Source organism: Gobio gobio, assembly GCF_949357685.1.
Source record: "Gobio gobio genome assembly, chromosome: 21".
Lineage (NCBI taxonomy): Eukaryota > Metazoa > Chordata > Actinopteri > Cypriniformes > Gobionidae > Gobio > Gobio gobio.
The window spans coordinates 38,766,734-38,784,444 of NC_137117.1; the positions used below are offsets into that span (position 1 = coordinate 38,766,734).

A 17,711-nucleotide genomic window follows, 5' to 3' on the forward strand; every position below is an offset into this window, starting at 1 on the left:
AATAAAAAAAAACCAACATATCAGCATTTTCCCATTATAAAAAGTGACTACAGTGACATTTGTCCTGCTTTAGACACCTGTAGCATAACAGGCATGCATTCTGTTTGTATTTGAGAATTCATGTCATAAGTGATCATTTCAAGAGTGGCGTGTGTAGGTTCACAGCAGAGAACACGCTGAGCTCAAAGTGATGCTGCGTCTCTCTGACTTCATCACTGTTGTTGGTGCACTATTACATTATGAAAATCAATGGTTTACATTTGATATGGTATTTGTTGTTTTATTTTTGTACTGTCTCACTACCCTTGCCTTCTCAGAGACAAAAACCTGGTGTGAGCAGGCTAAATTGTGTGTCATCTTCCATGCCCTGAATTACTCCTAGAGTATTGCATGGTTAAAAGTTAAAAAATGTCATCCTGTTAAACCAGTTATCATGCAATCTTCACACAGGTTCTTAGCCCTACCCTGCATTACATATAATAGTAAAAGCTAGAAACTCCCAGCAGTTCAGTGCTAAATTAAACACTGAGTGTGTCTCACTGAACGCTGCTCAGTCACTCACATGAGACAATTACAACGGGTATTTTAAGAGCGGAGACGGGCATAAACAAGACATTTTTACAAACGGCAGAGGACGGCAACCAAGTAAGGAAAAACTTTATCATTATATGAAGGATCTCACCTAAGAAGTTTCTCCATAAATAACTTCTGTGTAAGGATTTGTTATAATGTACAGTCAGCTGGGGTAAAAAGTCACTCAGTCGAAGGGGATAACGTGGCCAAAATACTGCACCATTTGAGAAATGGATTTTGAGGAAGTATCTACTTAAAGGGATAGCTCACCCAAAAATGTAAATGCTGTCATCATTTACTCACCCTCATGTCCTCAAGACTTTCGTTCATCTTCGGAACAAAAATTAGATATTTTTTATGAAATCTAGAGCTTTCTTTCCCTCCATTGACTGCTACGCAGCTACCATATTGAGGCTTCAAAAAGTTCATAAAGAGATCGTAAAACTAATCCGTATGATTTGAGAGGTTTAGTCAAAATTTTCTGATGAGACTTGATCGCTTAATATGATCGACAGATTGAATTTAGTCTTTTATTCACATTTAAAGATACACTGTGTAACTTTTTTAGTTTATTCTTAGCTAAAAACACTTAGTTCTTTCAAAAATATATGAGCTCATTAATGTATATTTACGTCTTTCAAGTAATAAAGTATTCTCGTAAGTTTATAATATGCCATTGAAAATACATACGGGTGAGGGGTTCGAATGCGGGTCGCCATGTTGCCCCTCCATCTTGAAAGTACATTAGCCAAAGAGGGACATACCCGTAAATTCAAGCTTCGCCTTTCGCGTTTTAACACTCGATGGCACCGTGTCGAATGTGGACGAGGTCAAACTGGAAGCCATATTAATCTTGGACTAAATTGGCCACCGTAGGAGTTAAAACGAAATCGGAATTGAGAGGAACAGAAACTAATATTCACTGGATGGTCATATACCTTTTCACCGCTAGATGGGGGAAAATATCACACAGTGTAGCTTTAAACATAAACAGAAGCTCAAATGTGCTGCGTAACACGTGAATGAACCTCATTGGTTCTTGAGGAAGCTCAAACGTGCTACGTAACACAAGAATGAATCTCATTGGTTCTTGCTGAAGCTCAAACGTGCAGCGTAACACAAGAATTAACCTCACTGGTTCTTGAGGAAACTCAAACGTGCTGCGTAACACAAGAATGAACCTCATTGGTTCTTGAGGAAACTCAAACGTGCTGCGTAACACAAGAATGAATCTCATTGGTTCTTGCTGAAGCTCAAACGTGCAGCGTAACACAAGAATTAACCTCATTGGTTCTTGAGGAAACTCAAACGTGCTGCGTAACACAAGAATGAACCTCATTGGTTCTTGAGGAAGCTCAAACGTGCTGCGTAACACAAGAATGAATCTCATTGGTTCTTGCTGAAGCTCAAACGTGCAGCGTAACACAAGAATTAACCTCATTGGTTCTTGAGGAAACTCAAACGTGCTGCGTAACACAAGAATTAACCTCATTGGTTCTTGCTGAAGCTCAAACGTGCAGCGTAACACAAGAATTAACCTCATTGGTTCTTGAGGAAACTCAAACGTGCTGCGTAACACAAGAATGAACCTCATTGGTTCTTGCTGAAGCTCAAACGTGCAGCGTAACACAAGAATTAACCTCATTGGTTCTTGAGGAAACTCAAACGTGCTGCGTAACACAAGAATGAACCTCATTGGTTCTTGAGGAAACTCAAACGTGCTGCGTAACACAAGAATGAACCTCATTGGTTCTTGCTGAAGCTCAAACGTGCTGCGTAACACAAGAATTAACCTCATTGGTTCTTGAGGAAGCTCAAACGTGCTGCGTAACACAAGAATGAATCTCATTGGTTCTTGCTGAAGCTCAAACGTGCTGCGTAACACAAGAATGAATCTCATTGGTTCTTGCTGAAGCTCAAACGTGCAGCGTAACACAAGAATTAACCTCATTGGTTCTTGAGGAAACTCAAACGTGCTGCGTAACACAAGAATGAATCTCATTGGTTCTTGCTGAAGCTCAAACGTGCAGCGTAACACAAGAATTAACCTCATTGGTTCTTGAGGAAACTCAAACGTGCTGCGTAACACAAGAATGAACCTCATTGGTTCTTGAGGAAGCTCAAACGTGCTGCGTAACACAAGAATGAATCTCATTGGTTCTTGCTGAAGCTCAAACGTGCAGCGTAACACAAGAATTAACCTCATTGGTTCTTGAGGAAACTCAAACTTGCTGCGTAACACAAGAATGAATCTCATTGGTTCTTGCTGAAGCTCAAACGTGCAGCGTAACACAAGAATTAACCTCATTGGTTCTTGAGGAAACTCAAACGTGCTGCGTAACACAAGAATGAACCTCATTGGTTCTTGAGGAAACTCAAACGTGCTGCGTAACACAAGAATGAACCTCATTGGTTCTTGCTGAAGCTCAAACGTGCTGCGTAACACAAGAATTAACCTCATTGGTTCTTGAGGAAGCTCAAACGTGCTGCGTAACACAAGAATGAATCTCATTGGTTCTTGCTGAAGCTCAAACGTGCTGCGTAACACAAGAATGAATCTCATTGGTTCTTGCTGAAGCTCAAACATGCAGCGTAACACAAGAATTAACCTCATTGGTTCTTGAGGAAACTCAAACGTGCTGCGTAACACAAGAATGAATCTCATTGGTTCTTGCTGAAGCTCAAACGTGCAGCGTAACACAAGAATTAACCTCATTGGTTCTTGAGGAAACTCAAACGTGCTGCGTAACACAAGAATGAACCTCATTGGTTCTTGAGGAAGCTCAAACGTGCTGCGTAACACAAGAATGAATCTCATTGGTTCTTGCTGAAGCTCAAACGTGCAGCGTAACACAAGAATTAACCTCATTGGTTCTTGAGGAAACTCAAACTTGCTGCGTAACACAAGAATGAATCTCATTGGTTCTTGCTGAAGCTCAAACGTGCAGCGTAACACAAGAATTAACCTCATTGGTTCTTGAGGAAACTCAAACGTGCTGCGTAACACAAGAATGAACCTCATTGGTTCTTGCTGAAGCTCAAACGTGCAGCGTAACACAAGAATTAACCTCATTGGTTCTTGAGGAAGCTCAAACGTGCTGCGTAACACAAGAATGAATCTCATTGGTTCTTGAGGAAGCTCAAACGTGCTGCGTAACACAAGAATGAATCTCATTGGTTCTTGAGGAAGCTCAAACGTGCTGCGTAACACAAGAATGAATCTCATTGGTTCTTGCTGAAGCTCAAACGTGCAGCGTAACACAAGAATTAACCTCATTGGTTCTTGAGGAAGCTCAAACGTGCTGCGTAACACAAGAATGAACCTCAATGGTTCTTGAGGAAGCTCAAACGTGCTGCGTAACACAAGAATGAATCTCATTGGTTCTTTCTTGAAGCTCAAACGTGCTGCGTAACACAAGAACGAACCTCATTGGTTCTTGAGGAAGCTCATACCTGCTAGTTTGTTTTACGATCTCTTTATGAGCTTTTTGAAGTGTCAAAGTGGTAGTTGCGTAGTTGTCAATGGAGGGACAGAAAGCTCTTAGATTTCATTAAAAAGATCTTCATTTGTGTCCTGAAGATGAACGAAAGTCTTAACCCTTTTGAATGTTACTCAATAATATCATGTCATACAACAAAACAGAAAAGAGAGAGTCTTAGTTAGACAAATGGTGTTAGTATTTAGAGGGCTTGTCTAAATCTTTCAGTAATTCTCAGTTTTTCTGTTTTACTTCTCAGTATGCCTGTAGAAACATTATCAATCCGGAATCGCTCTGCCGTTGGCCGCTTTCCAGCCGGTACTCTTCCGCTGGAGGATCCGGAGAAGGCGAAGCTAGAGAAGCCTGCGAAGAAGTGGTCATGTGGCACATGGTTCCGCCAGTGCTGCCTCCGCTGCTGCCCGCACAAAACAACAGATGCTGGCGCCACAGATGGATCTACAGTAGCCACTGAGATGCCAGAGACAGGTAACCTAAGGGGACAAGAGCGGGTTTTGACTCAAACAAATATGTAAGTGATAGTTCACCTAATAATGGACATTCAGTCATCATTTACTCACCCTCATGTCATCCCAACCCTGTCTGTGGAACACAAAGGAAAATGTTTTTAATAATGCTTCAGCTTCACAAAAGGCAGTCAAAGGATGCCAGAATTTGAATTTTTGGATCATTATATAAAATGCACATCATCCAAGCTCTGTCTCTCTCTCTCTTTCAGGTACCGTACTGGAAGTGCGTTCTATAGACCTTCTCAAATCCAGCAAAGAACTGAACCGACTTGAGCATCATACAGATCGCTACCGCTGCGAAAACCTCATTATCCGCAGAGGCCAGACCTTTCAGATGTTGATTGAGCTCTCACGACCTTTCAACTCGAATACAGACAAACTTCACTTAGATTTGAAACTAGGTACGTTTTGCCATCTTACAACCCTTAGTTCTTTCATTGTCTTTAGCCTTGGTGAGCATAAGAATAAAATCTTATCAACCCCAAACTTTTAATTCGTACACATCACATGGTTAAGCATTTGTCATTCCATCTCTTCATGTTTGTGTGCATTATGTCTTTCAGGTAATCTCCCAGATGTCTCCAAAGGCACACATGTGACTGTTCCTTTGGTTGAGGAGCTGCAGGACAACTGCTGGGAGGCCAAGATAGTTGAACAGAAAGACAGAAAAATCAAACTGTCTGTCAACTCTCTGCCAACTGCTGCTGTTGGCAAATACAGGCTCAGTGTTGCAACACGTTCCCCGACGGGCGAGGCCATGTCCCCATACAATTCTGACAATGACATCTACATGCTGTTCAACCCCTGGTGTGAAGGTAAAAACAAGAGTGGGGTGAGAGAGAGATAACATCAGGATGTACAGATAACGAAAAATAGTTGTAGTGTGATATTATCTGGCACATTCCACAAATACTGTCCTGTGACGTTTTTTTTTTTAAATACATTAAATCACACATTCCATGCATATTGTTGAAATCTGTTAGGCATTATATCTCTTTTAGCTAACATTCAGTGAACCTAAAGCAGCTTGTTTTAAACCAGGGGTGTCCAGTCCTGCTCCTGGAGGGCCACTGTCCTGCAGAGATTAGCTTCAGCTTGCTTCAACACTCCTGACTGGAAGTTTCTAGTATGCCTAGTAAGAACTTGATTAGCTGGTTCAGGTGTGTTTTGGAGTTGGAGCCAAACTTTGCACGACAGTGGCCCTCCAGGAGCAAGATTGGACACCCCTGTTTTAACAAATCAAATGTACGTCCCGCCTAAAATTGGGATTTTTCCTGAGGTTTTGACCTTCTTATCTGTATCGAATAATTGTCATGTTTACATAATCTATTGAACTGAATAAATGTAGAACGTTAATTTAGTTTTTAAAGGGTTAGTTCACCCAAAAATGAAAATTAGCCCATGATTTACTCCCCCTCAAGCCTTCCGAGGTGTATATAGCCGCGTTTCCACCGCAGGAACTTTCCCCAGGAACTAGGAACTTTGGGGTGGTACTCTGTGTGTTTCGACCGCAGGAACCGGAGTCTAACTGAAGTTCCGGGTAAATATTTCCCCCTCCAAACGGCCCTGCTCACGAGGTAGTACTTTTTCAAAGTTCAGGAACTTTCGGGAGTGGGACTTGGGTGCTGAACATGCTGATTGGTTGAGTTCACGCAGCAAAAGTCTTTTAAGAGTCTTTTGCGAGGTTCATTCTGCGTTCAGTAAATATCAGTCTTGCTCTTTCTGTCCGATGGCGCGCGTTCGTCTCAGCAATTGCACGGTCAACGTCCGTAATAGCTGATAATAACATATGTTGTCTTATTTTAAATCTAGCTTAATGAGCTTTAATTTGCCTAATCTTCCCGGTACTTTAGACCGCAGTGGAAACGCAGACAGTAGCAGGTCTGGGGGGAAAAAAGTTCCTGGTACAAATGGTTCCGGGTAATTTCGGTGGAAAGGGGGCTTATGACATTCTTCTTTCAGCCGAACACAATTAAAAGTTATATTAAAAAAGTTCTGGCTCTTCCAAGATTTATAATGGCAGTGATTGTGGCTCTGTTTTTGAAGTCCATAAAAGTGCATCTGTCCGTCATATAACTGCTCCACACGGCTCCGGGGGGTTAATAAAGGCCTTCTGAAGCAAAGTGGCATGTTTGTGTAAGAAAAATATAAAAATTTAAAACTTTATAAAGTAAATTATCTAGGCATATACTCCTAGGATGACTTGAGGGTGAGTAAATCATGGGCTAATTTTCCTTTTTAGGTGAACTATCCCTAACTTATTTAATTAACATAATATATTACTGTGTCCCAGATTTTGCGCACAGCTCCATAACATATGATAATTTTAAGTCTTTTAATTTGTGACATCCATGATTTGGACAGATAAATATACACCAAGTATATAATCAAGACAAATATAGGGTACAACGGGGCTAAAGGCGCAGTGGTGTAAAAGGCACTAGATGGCACAAAAACGAGCACTTTCCAAAACATCCGCTTTTCAAGATGCACATGGAAATTTGTCTGATACTTGACTCGATCTTAGATCTTAGCGCAAAGTTGATTCTATGCAAATTTGATCTAATATTAGATTTTTTTTTTTTTACATTTAAGTAGCAAACGAGAATCACTACAATTATTGAATATATTTTGAGACAAAGGTCTTCTAAAGATTCAGATGGTAAATAAAATCATATAAATTTGGGTGTCCATCTTAGAGATAATCCCTATATTTATAATGAACCCATCATATTTAAAAATATGATATTAATCATATCATATAATAAAATACCATTTATTGTTACTACTGTGAATTTATATTAAATTATTATGAGATCTCCTTCAGTGTTTTCAGAATCTTTACTTTTTTAAATAATTTTGTTTCTGTATTTTTAAAATATATTTTTATATTAACATATTTTAATGACAGTATATTTATTGAACAACCCTATCATGTATTGAAAATTAAGTCTTTAAGAAGTAGTAGAGGTGTGAGTTTCAGTGCCTGTTTTGTCTCGTTTGTGGACAGTGCCACCTTATTTTGTCCTTTTCTTCCATCATGGTCTGTCTCATTCCAAGATGCTGGAAAATGGAAACTCTGCTCCTCTTCATTAACTTTCTCTTCCCCTTCTAGGCGACTCTGTGTACATGGATAATGAGAACGAGAGGAAGGAGTATGTTTTAAATGACATGGGACTACTCTATTATGGAACTGACAGCCAGATCGGAGACAGGCCGTGGAATTTTGGCCAGGTCAGAGCAACCCATCCATAAAAACACATCGTGTTTTCATAAAAACCTAGATTCCTTCTCAGCTTGAACATATGGCAAAAAAAACAGATTTCAACTTGGATTACATTTAATTTCATTCAAAGATTAAATGTAATTTTAAAAAATCCACTCTTTCTTCTGTATCTTAGTTTGATAAGGACATCCTTCCAGCATGTCTGTTTTTGCTGGAGGAAAGTGGTGCCCCAGCATCAGGATGGGGAGATCCTGTCAATGTGGTCCGGCTTTTGTCTGCAATGGTGAGTTTGAATGCTCCTTTTAATGGGGTCACATCACTATTTCTTTCCACTGGGGTCCTCTTATAATGACAATTTTCTTCTCTGGGCCCATTATCTTATTGCAGCATATAACAACATCTTTTATGAACATTATCATTCACTGTAAACCCTAATGCTCAACATTTTTAATAGGTTTGAGTAGGGTAAACAAATGAGTTCAATCAAGTTAACTTTTATGAGTATTTAGAACTTTCTTTTCCTTTTGAGTTCACAAAACTGCACATTTTAAGTAATCTGAATTGTTTCATTTTTTTTAGTTTTATGAACTTAAATTTAACTGAAACTGGGCTGGGATTTCTATTTCCCAGCATGCTTTGCCATGGCATTTGAAAGGGAGAGTAAATGTTCAAATTAAGTGTTATATAATGTTTTTTTGTGTGTGCAAGATTAATGTTAAGTGTGAGATTTAGTAGTGTTTAATGTTTTGCTATGGTAATTTAGAAGAGTTTCTGTCTGGTTTTTTTTTTGTTGGGGGGGGGGGGGGGCACATGATCTTAATCACCTGCTTACTTAATCTTTGAATTTCTTAACTTAAAAAAATTTATTTAACTGATAAATTAAATCTGATTAGTGTGTTTTGCCAATTTATTCGGGCTTTGAGTAATTAATATTCAGATTATTATCTAGTTTAGTCATGAAACTCTAGATAGCTGATGGGTATTCTGCTAGCAACCACATAGCACAAAACTACACATCGGTACATGGCACAAGTTGATTGGCCTGTGCTGATTGCTTGATAAGATTGCTTGCTCAACATTTAAAGTCTGGTTCATTGTTTTCCGTAAGCCATTCCTGCAACAAGGTATCAGAGTTCCTTTGAAACCCTCCCCCTTCCCCAGCTCCACCTGCCTAGATCTGCTTTAGGATGTAAGCGTGCTTAATTCATGCAGCAGCAGATCTTACATGCTCACACCAGCATGTCGGTGTATCTATTGGCAGTAGCAAGTCTACACTTACTCAGTAGCAAATATAATCTGCCAAGACCAAATACATTAAAGTCACCATGAAATAAAATTTGATCATTGATGGTTTTTTATGGAACCCTGTTAGGGCGGGACAACTTGTCATGAGATTGACAAATAGCAAACCACAATCATCCGATCAATTCCCCATGGACAAAATCAAGTGAAGTGAACTTTTGTCTGATGATTAGATTAACTAACTACTGTCTTAAACTGAACGTGACACATCCGGTGTGGCACTTATTGTCCACTGGGATTAGGATACATGCTGCTGCTGCAAGATAAATTAGGGAAAACCCAATAGCAGATCTAGACAGGTGGTGCTGGGGAGGAGGAGGGTTAAAAAACCCTCTATCTGTCTATTCACACCAAGTGCAAATAGCGTTGACAAGTGCTATTCGCACTAGCTCCGCCTAATAATGCCTGGTTGGGCCAAACAAAGTAAAAAAAAAACACTCACATTTCAACGTCTTCAGTGGCACAATCAATCAGTAAAGCGTTAGGATTAAGGATCTTGAGTTTGATGCGATTGACCCGGGCTCAAATCCACCTTTTGCAGTGCTCGCTCTTATCCCTTTTCTCAATATCACATCGGAAAGGCATTTACTTTCAATAAAAATTAAGAAAAGGTACTAAAAGTGGAAATAAAATGCCTAACAAAATGTATAATAAAATGTATTGTAATAATAAAAGTATTTATTGAGTAGGGCTAGGTGTAGGTGTAGGGAGGGCTTTTATTACATTTACACTCAATGTTATTATTGCATCCTGTTAATGTACAACAATACTGAGGTGCAAATATTACGTATCTTTCAAGATAAAGTATAAATTGCATATAATTACTATTTACACATATTGCAAATAACTGCTACTTTTACATGGTGTAGAAATAGAATATATCATATAATAGAAGTTTTCACTTAGTAAACAGCATCTACAGCTATTTGCACTTAGTGTAAATATCATCTATTGCTAAGAAAATATGTTATTTTCCCTTAATGCAAATAGCCGCTGCCTAAAAAAATTCCCATGGCCCACAGTACTAAACTGGATCAAGTCAAGACTTGAAAGGTTGCATATATAGGATAAATTGGCTGCGATACTGACTTGAAATAATCAATCAGTTGCTCAGAAGAGTTTCATGCTTAAACTATGGATAAATTCAACCATTAAAAATATCCAGATGCAATAGAAGAATAATTTTTGTTGTTCGACAGATTAACTCTCCTGATGACAACGGTGTGCTGATAGGCAACTGGTCAGGTACGTATGATGATGGCATGGCCCCCACGTTCTGGAGCGGCAGCAGTGACATCCTGAGACAGTACTACGAAAATAAAGGAACACCGGTCAGATACGGACAGTGCTGGGTCTTCTCTGGGGTCACCACCTCAGGTATGTGTTTGAGGATGTGTAAGAACATGTCAGTTTGATTTGAGCATAACAATTAAACCTCTTTCTCCTTTCCAGTGATGAGGTGTTTAGGGATTCCCACCCGGAGCGTTACAAACTTCGAGTCTGCTCATGACACAGATGTTTCCTTGACAACAGATGTGTATTTAGATGAGAACTATGAGCCGATTGAGGAGCTCAATCAAGATTCTGTCTGGTTAGCTCAAATTTTATTTACAATATTCTAAACAACTTTAAACAAATCTAGATGAGTAAGGAGTACGCTGTAATGTAAAATATCTCATCATATTACTGTTACTCCCAAATACTGCACCATTCAAACTGGTAATAGGATCAGTGTCAAACAAAACTTGGCATTAATCATACAAATCTTGTCTCTGCAGGAACTTCCATGTGTGGAATGACTGCTGGATGGCCCGTCCAGATCTACCCGAGGGTATGGGAGGCTGGCAGGTAGTAGATGCCACCCCTCAAGAGACCAGTCAGGGCGTTTTTCGCTGTGGTCCCGCTTCTGTCGCAGCTGTCCGGAATGGACAAGTTTTCCTCAAGCATGACACACCATTTGTATTTGCAGAGGTATACCTAAAAAACTTCTAAATTATCACTTCATTTTTAAATTAGGCCCAGAGAGGCTTGTAGGTGCTGAATGTTAAGCTGTTTTTGTTCAAGGTGAACAGTGATAAAGTGTACTGGCAGCGGACTGCTGATGGCACCTTCACCCCCGTCCAAGTTAAGAAGAAAGCAGTAGGTCTCTGCATCAGCACTAAAGCCGTTGGCTCTGATGAACGTGAAGACATCACGCACCTCTACAAATACCCAGAAGGTTAAAAAAAAATGTATATGTATATATATATATATATATATATAGTATATATATATATAGTATATATAAAAGCAAATGAAAAAGTTGAACTGAAAACTTAAGTAGTCTGATTTATTCACAATTATAGACCCTGAAGAGAATATGTGTGGAGAAAAGTTAAATTTTCCGGATGTTATAAAAGAAAAAAGATATTTCCAGGGTCCTTCACAATTGTGAATCCTTATCAAGTTTACATCTAAATATAGTTAAAAACACAAAGATCTTACACTTGTAAGTGGTGGATGATCAAGTACTTGAGTAAAGGTACAGATACCTTAATAAAATATTACTCCAGTAAAAGTACAAAATTACTTTTATTTTTAATATACTTGATAAGACATGAACAATTCAGTGAGTTGTTAACTGGAGGAGACTCACTCTGCCCAGATCATTGAATCAGTCAGATGTTGACTCAAGAACAGATCAATCCAATTGGCAAATTAATCATTAAAGCTGCACTATGAAACATTTTTGCAGTAAAATATCCAAAAACCACTGTGTTATATATTTTGTTCGTTTGAGTACTTACAATTTCCCAAATGTTTTCAACTATTTGTAAATCGTGAGAAAATTGCTATTTTAACCAATGAACCGGGACGTGTGAGGGAGTCGCCTGTTGATGGCGTCATATCTGCGTTACCCTCGGTTTCTGGTTTTATTTTGCAGAAACGCTTTACTCTCACTGCAGTGTCTACAAGTGTCATAGCAGCCGCCGAGCGAATGCACAGAGTAACGTCATAACATCATTTTCAACACACTCAGATGTGTCTAATATGATAAACAGAGCTGCGTTACCTCATACTCATGACCGGGAAACCGGAAATGACACCGGCGACTGTGGCATAAAAAAAGTCCCGCTGCTCCCAAGGCGTGTGTTGCGTTCATCTTATTAGCAATCGCTCCAGCGGTTCCTCAGCTCCACAACAATCAGTCCTGCTCTGCTTCATACTACAGTAACGTTGATAATTGCATCCATGAACACGATTTCTGCCCGAGTCCTATCCCGATTCTTTTCCACCGGCTGTGAGGTGAAGACCACATGTCCCAAGATTCAATTGGCTCGTTCATTTGGATCGGACATGCTATCATCTCTAAGAGAAGGTGTTGATTTCTTCGAAATAATATGTTTTAATGAAACCTAGAGGAGTAAAAGGTGTGACAGTATACTTTAAAGTAAAAGTTTCCTTAAAGACCCCCTGTGGTGAAAATCAAGCTTTTAATGTTGTTTAAATCTCTGTGGGTTTTTTTTTTCAAATGCTTTAATATGCTAGTCAACACCATTGCTGAGTATTTTCTCCTTAAAATGGCATGTGAACCAAAGACTCAAAAACGCAGTTTGAAATCGCTGGTCTTTTTGACGTCACAAACTACCTTCTAACCTATCACGTCAACGTGTGATCGTCCAGAAGTGGATCTCTGCGCTAGTGCGAGTGAGTGGAGGCGTAGCTAGTTTGCATATTCATGAATGCGCGTATACTAAATGAGGCAAGGGTGTATAGTTACATTCAAGCTATTTTAATACATTTCTTTCAAGGAAAAACTTTTAAATATGTCATTTTGGTTATCAAAGATAAAATTATTGACTACAGGGGGACTTTAAGAAAATACTCCAATAAAGTAAAAACAATACTTAAGGACAATAAAAAGTAAAAAGATTGTTTTACTCTCCATAGTTTTGAAAATATTTTCCACCATTTTCAAGAAGTAACAATTTAATGGCTCTAAAAACGTCATGTGGTGTAACAAGCAAGTAAAGTAATAATCCCTTTCACCTTGAATACATGTGAGAGCACACATCTTAATCATTAGCAGTTTTTAACAAATATATTAACAAATATAAAAATAAAAATTATTATTTTAACATAACATAAATTATTAATTCATTCCGTTTTTGTGAAGTCGCTTCACATGACAACCACTGATTTTGTGATATTCTAAGTCATTTTGAATTTTAATTCAGAAATTTAAAAAATGCTCATCATGAAAGAGGTATATTCAAGTCTTTGTATGTGTGAAATGCATTTTTTATGTATTATTCCTTTGTTTTCCCTCTCATTAGACTCAGAGGAAGAACGCATTGCTGTGGAAACAGCCTGTCAGTATGGCTCTAAAGCAGGGATCTACGAGGTCTCCAGTGCGAATGACGTCACCATCCAGATCACCATGGATGGAGAAGAACCTCAGCTTGGTGCAGATGCTAAACTGGGCATCACGGTAAAGAACACAAGCACAGAACTGCGCACTTTCAATCTCCATAGCCAGGTGACTGTAATGTACTATACTGGAGTGCATAAAGCTACAGTGAAGAAAGACGAGATACCTATCGAACTCCAACCCAATGAAGGTGAGAGACCTTAACAGAATGCATTCATGCAATAATGTAGCGTTTAATTCATATTTGATTACTGATGCCAATTAGAGATTCATTTTTCACTCTTATACTCCTCATAGATGAGACTGTAGAGTGGTGTCTGCTCTATGATCAATATAAAGACCAGTTGGTGGACCAGGCCATGCTGATGCTCACACTCACTGGACGGGTCACTCAGACCAAACAGGTTCTGGCTACCCAGTTTCGCTTCAGACTGCGCACACCAGACATAGTCATCAAAGTGAGTTTAAAAGACTTCTCTGTTTTAAACTCAAAATGATACATTAATATATATATATATGGAGACTAATATGTGTGGTAAATAAAGGTTAGAACAAGCAAAGCCAATTTTATTGGGTGAATTTTTTTATGAGATCATGACACTTGTACATCTGTGCTCCTCTACCTTTCAGCCTGATGGGGACACTGTAGTAGTTGGCAAAGAGTTTAAGGCTACGATCACTTTCCGGAACCCACTTAAGCGCAAACTGAAGAATGTGAAGTTTCGCATTGAAGGACTGGGATTGCAGAGTGTCAGGGAGGTTTCCTGCGGGTAAGATGCTCAATGTAAAATGTACAGCAGATGTGGTTGTCCTCATTATGGTATTTGACTGCGTTCAATACACCGTTGTTGGAACATCATAAACTATCATTCAAAAGTTTGGGGTCTGTAAGAGGTTAAAGAAATTCTGTGATCATGTACTCACCCTCATGTCGTTCCAAACCCATATGACTTTCGTTCATCTTTGGAGCACAAATGAAGATCTTTTTGATGAAATCTGAGAGCTTTCTGTCCCTCCATTGACAGCTACGCAACTACCACTTTGACACTTCAAAAAGCTCATAAAGAGATCGTTCTTGCTGAAGCTCAAACATGCTGTGTAACACGAGAAGGAACCTCATTGGTTCTTGCAGAAGCTCAAAAGTGCTGCGTAACACGAGAAGGAACCTCATTGGTTCTTGCAGGAGCTCAAAAGTGCTGCGTAACACGAGAAGGAACCTCATTGGTTCTTGCAGAAGCTAAAAAGTGCTGCGTAACACGAGAAGGAACCTCACTGGTTCTTGAGGAAGCTCAAACGTGCTGCGTAACACGAGAAGGAACCTCATTGGTTCTTGCAGAAGCTCAAACGTGCTGCGTAACACGAGAAGGAACCTCATTGGTTCTTGCTGAAGCTCAAACATGCTGTGTAACACGAGAAGGAACCTTATTGGTTCTTGCAGAAGCTCAAACATGCTGTGTAACACGAGAAGGAACCTCATTGGTTCTTGCAGAAGCTCAAAAGTGCTGCGTAACACGAGAAGGAACCTCATTGGTTCTTGCAGAAGCTCAAAAGTGCTGCGTAACACGAGAAGGAACCTCATTGGTTCTTGCAGAAGCTCAAACGTGCTGCGTAACACGAGAATGAACCTCATTGGTTCTTGAGGAAGCTCAAACGTGCTGCGTAACACGAGAATGAACCTCATTGGTTCTTGAGGAAGCTCAAACGTGCTGCGTAACACAAGAATGAACCTCATTGGTTCTTGCTGAAGCTCAAACGTGCTGCGTAACACGAGAATGAACCTCATTGGTTCTTGAGGAAGCTCAAACGTGCAGCGTAACACAAGAATGAACCTCATTGGTTCTTGCTGAAGCTCAAACGTGCTGCATAACACGAGAAGGAACCTCATTGGTTCTTGCAGAAGCTCAAACATGCTGTGTAACACGAGAAGGAACCTCATTGGTTCTTGCAGAAGCTCAACGTCCTGCGTGATATTCTCAAGAATTAATGGCATAATTTTCCATTTCCAATTTTCCAAAGAATTATCTCTTTAATGTTTTTAAAAGAAGTCTCTTATGTTCATCAACGCTGTTTTGTTTTTTTTAGATTAAAAAAACAATAGTATTATAATTACCATTTAAAATAACTGTCTACTTGACTACATATAAAAAAAAAATATATTCCTGTAATGGCAACACAGAAAAAAACAAACTCTATTCAATTTAATAAATTTTGTTAATAATTTCACTGCCTACTAACTGATATAACATTATAACAATATTTAGCAAAAATATGCAGTGTATGAAATCAATCCAAAAACATGGCAACGTGATTTTTCTCACTCTCTCTTTTGTATATATATTTTTTTCTCAGAGATATAGAAAGCTTGGCCACGGTGACACTGACGGAGAAGTTTATTCCCTCTGAGGCTGGGCCACAGAAACTTCTAGCTTCCCTTGACTGCCGTCAACTACCTCAGGTGCATGGAGTCGCCAACATCCTTGTCAAATCAATGTGAACAATCTCTTCTAGAGGAGAAAGCTGCACGGCTCTGGAACTTCAGTGGCTCTGAATTTCATTTGGAAGATTTCCATCCAGGACATTCTTTCAAAATCTCAAGGCATTACACAGAAATATATGAGACCAAAATCAGCTGAATTTTGAATAGTGTAGTGCAATAGCCACCTGTTCATCATTTAAATGGCTTAATTTAACAATTCAGAATATAATTTATTTTTGTTACATAGATTCAGCATGAACTGTTGTTGCGTTAAGACACTTTTTCATATTTGTTTAATTTATTTGTCTTTTTCTCTCAGAATATATATTTTTTTCCCCTATATTATTGATTTATTTATATTTATTCATGTTGTTTGTGGTGGTATAAGTACTAAGTATCACATGCTTAATTAAAAATGTGCACAAAACACTTGATTCCTCGTTACATGAACAAGAATTATAATACAACAAAGAACAAAAATGAATTATTCTAGGGGGATATAAGAAATGGTTAGCAATAAGGATTTTGATTTACTGAAATTAATTCATGAATCAATTGACTAAAAACATTCATTCATGGATTTGTTCAGTTGGTTGCATCCTTAGACCAGTAGGTGGCAGCCAATGTCTTTCGAGTGTGTAATTCATATCTTTCATTCAAAACATTTCACACTCTTTTCCATACAGTTCATAGCGATCACTTCTGTCAGTGCACATGGATTTGTGATAATATACCAATGTTATTATAGGTTTATTAATTTTTTTTATTTTTTTTTTATTCAGGGTGTTATTTCAATTTTGTTTTCAATTTGTCATTTACATTTTGTTTAGTTTTTTGAAAATGTGTACTCTGTGATTGTAAGTCTTAAATGTTTTTCTTTTTTTAAAGATGCATTCAGTAGTGTGGTGCTAATTTAATAAGTTTTACACATTAAGAAATAAACTGTAATTGTGAAGAGTCGTCTGAACGGTGTGCACTCACATGAGATGAAGACTCTGCTCATAGTTTTCTAACAGTGTTTTAATTATGCAATTCACCATTTTCATCTGTTTCAACCTCATTCTGACCGTCACTGGTAAAAATAGAATGAAAACCTTCCTTTCGTCTTTTCTCGAGACCTTATGTAAACAAAAGTCATGCCCGTGACCCCGAAGGTGGAATTATATACACCGATCAGGCATAACATTATGACCTAATATTGTGTTGGTCCCTTTTTGGTCCCTTTTGCTGCCAAACCAGCCCTGACCCGTTGAGGCATGGACTCCACTAGACCCCTGAAGGTGTGCTGTGGTATCTGGCACCAAGATGTTAGCAGCCTGTCAGTTGTGAGGTGGAGCCTCCATGGATCGGACTTGTTTGTTCCGAACATCCCACAGGATACTCGATTGGATTGAGATCTGGGGAATTTGGAGGCCAAATCAACACCTCAAACTCGTTGTTGTGCTCCTCAAACCATTTTTGCTTTGTGGCGGCGCATTATCTGCTGAAAGAGCCACAGCCACCAGGGAATACCGTTTCCATGAAAGGCTGTACATGGTCTGCAACAATGCTTAGGTAGGTGGTACGTGTCAAAGTAACATCCACATGGATGGCAGGACACCATACTCAACAAACTGTGATGTATTCTGACACTTTTCTATCAGAACCAGCATTAACTTCTTGAGCAACAGAAAATGGGAAATGGAAAACTCCTACAAATGCATATGCAATAAGGTCA

General features: G+C 38.9%; 1 protein-coding gene across 1 annotated transcript; it reads left to right on the plus strand.

Annotated features, from left to right (window-relative positions):
* The first annotated feature begins 504 nt into the window (after positions 1-504).
* On the plus strand, positions 505-16,947 carry tgm1 (transglutaminase 1, K polypeptide). The gene is made up of 14 exons (XM_079803005.1): positions 505-645; positions 4,312-4,538; positions 4,789-4,980; positions 5,143-5,394; positions 7,695-7,813; positions 7,981-8,088; positions 10,307-10,484; positions 10,560-10,698; positions 10,886-11,078; positions 11,172-11,325; positions 13,424-13,708; positions 13,816-13,976; positions 14,149-14,288; positions 15,868-16,947. The coding sequence occupies exons 2-14, from the start codon at positions 4,313-4,315 to the stop codon at positions 16,010-16,012; spliced, it is 2,292 nt and encodes a 763-aa protein (XP_079659131.1). The 5' UTR covers positions 505-645; position 4,312; the 3' UTR covers positions 16,013-16,947.
* Positions 16,948-17,711: the final 764 nt, after the last annotated feature.

What these genes read in the sequence shown, in the direction of transcription:
- tgm1 (XM_079803005.1), top strand. Translation starts at nt 4,313, where the DNA reads ATGCCTGTAGAAACATTATCAATCCGGAATCGCTCTGCCGTTGGCCGC. An exon ending in GTTCAACCCCTGGTGTGAAG is followed by an intron (nt 5,395 to 7,694) that starts GTAAAAACAAGA and finishes TTCCCCTTCTAG; the next exon opens with GCGACTCTGTGTACATGGAT. An exon ending in GGCCGTGGAATTTTGGCCAG is followed by an intron (nt 7,814 to 7,980) that starts GTCAGAGCAACC and finishes TCTGTATCTTAG; the next exon opens with TTTGATAAGGACATCCTTCC.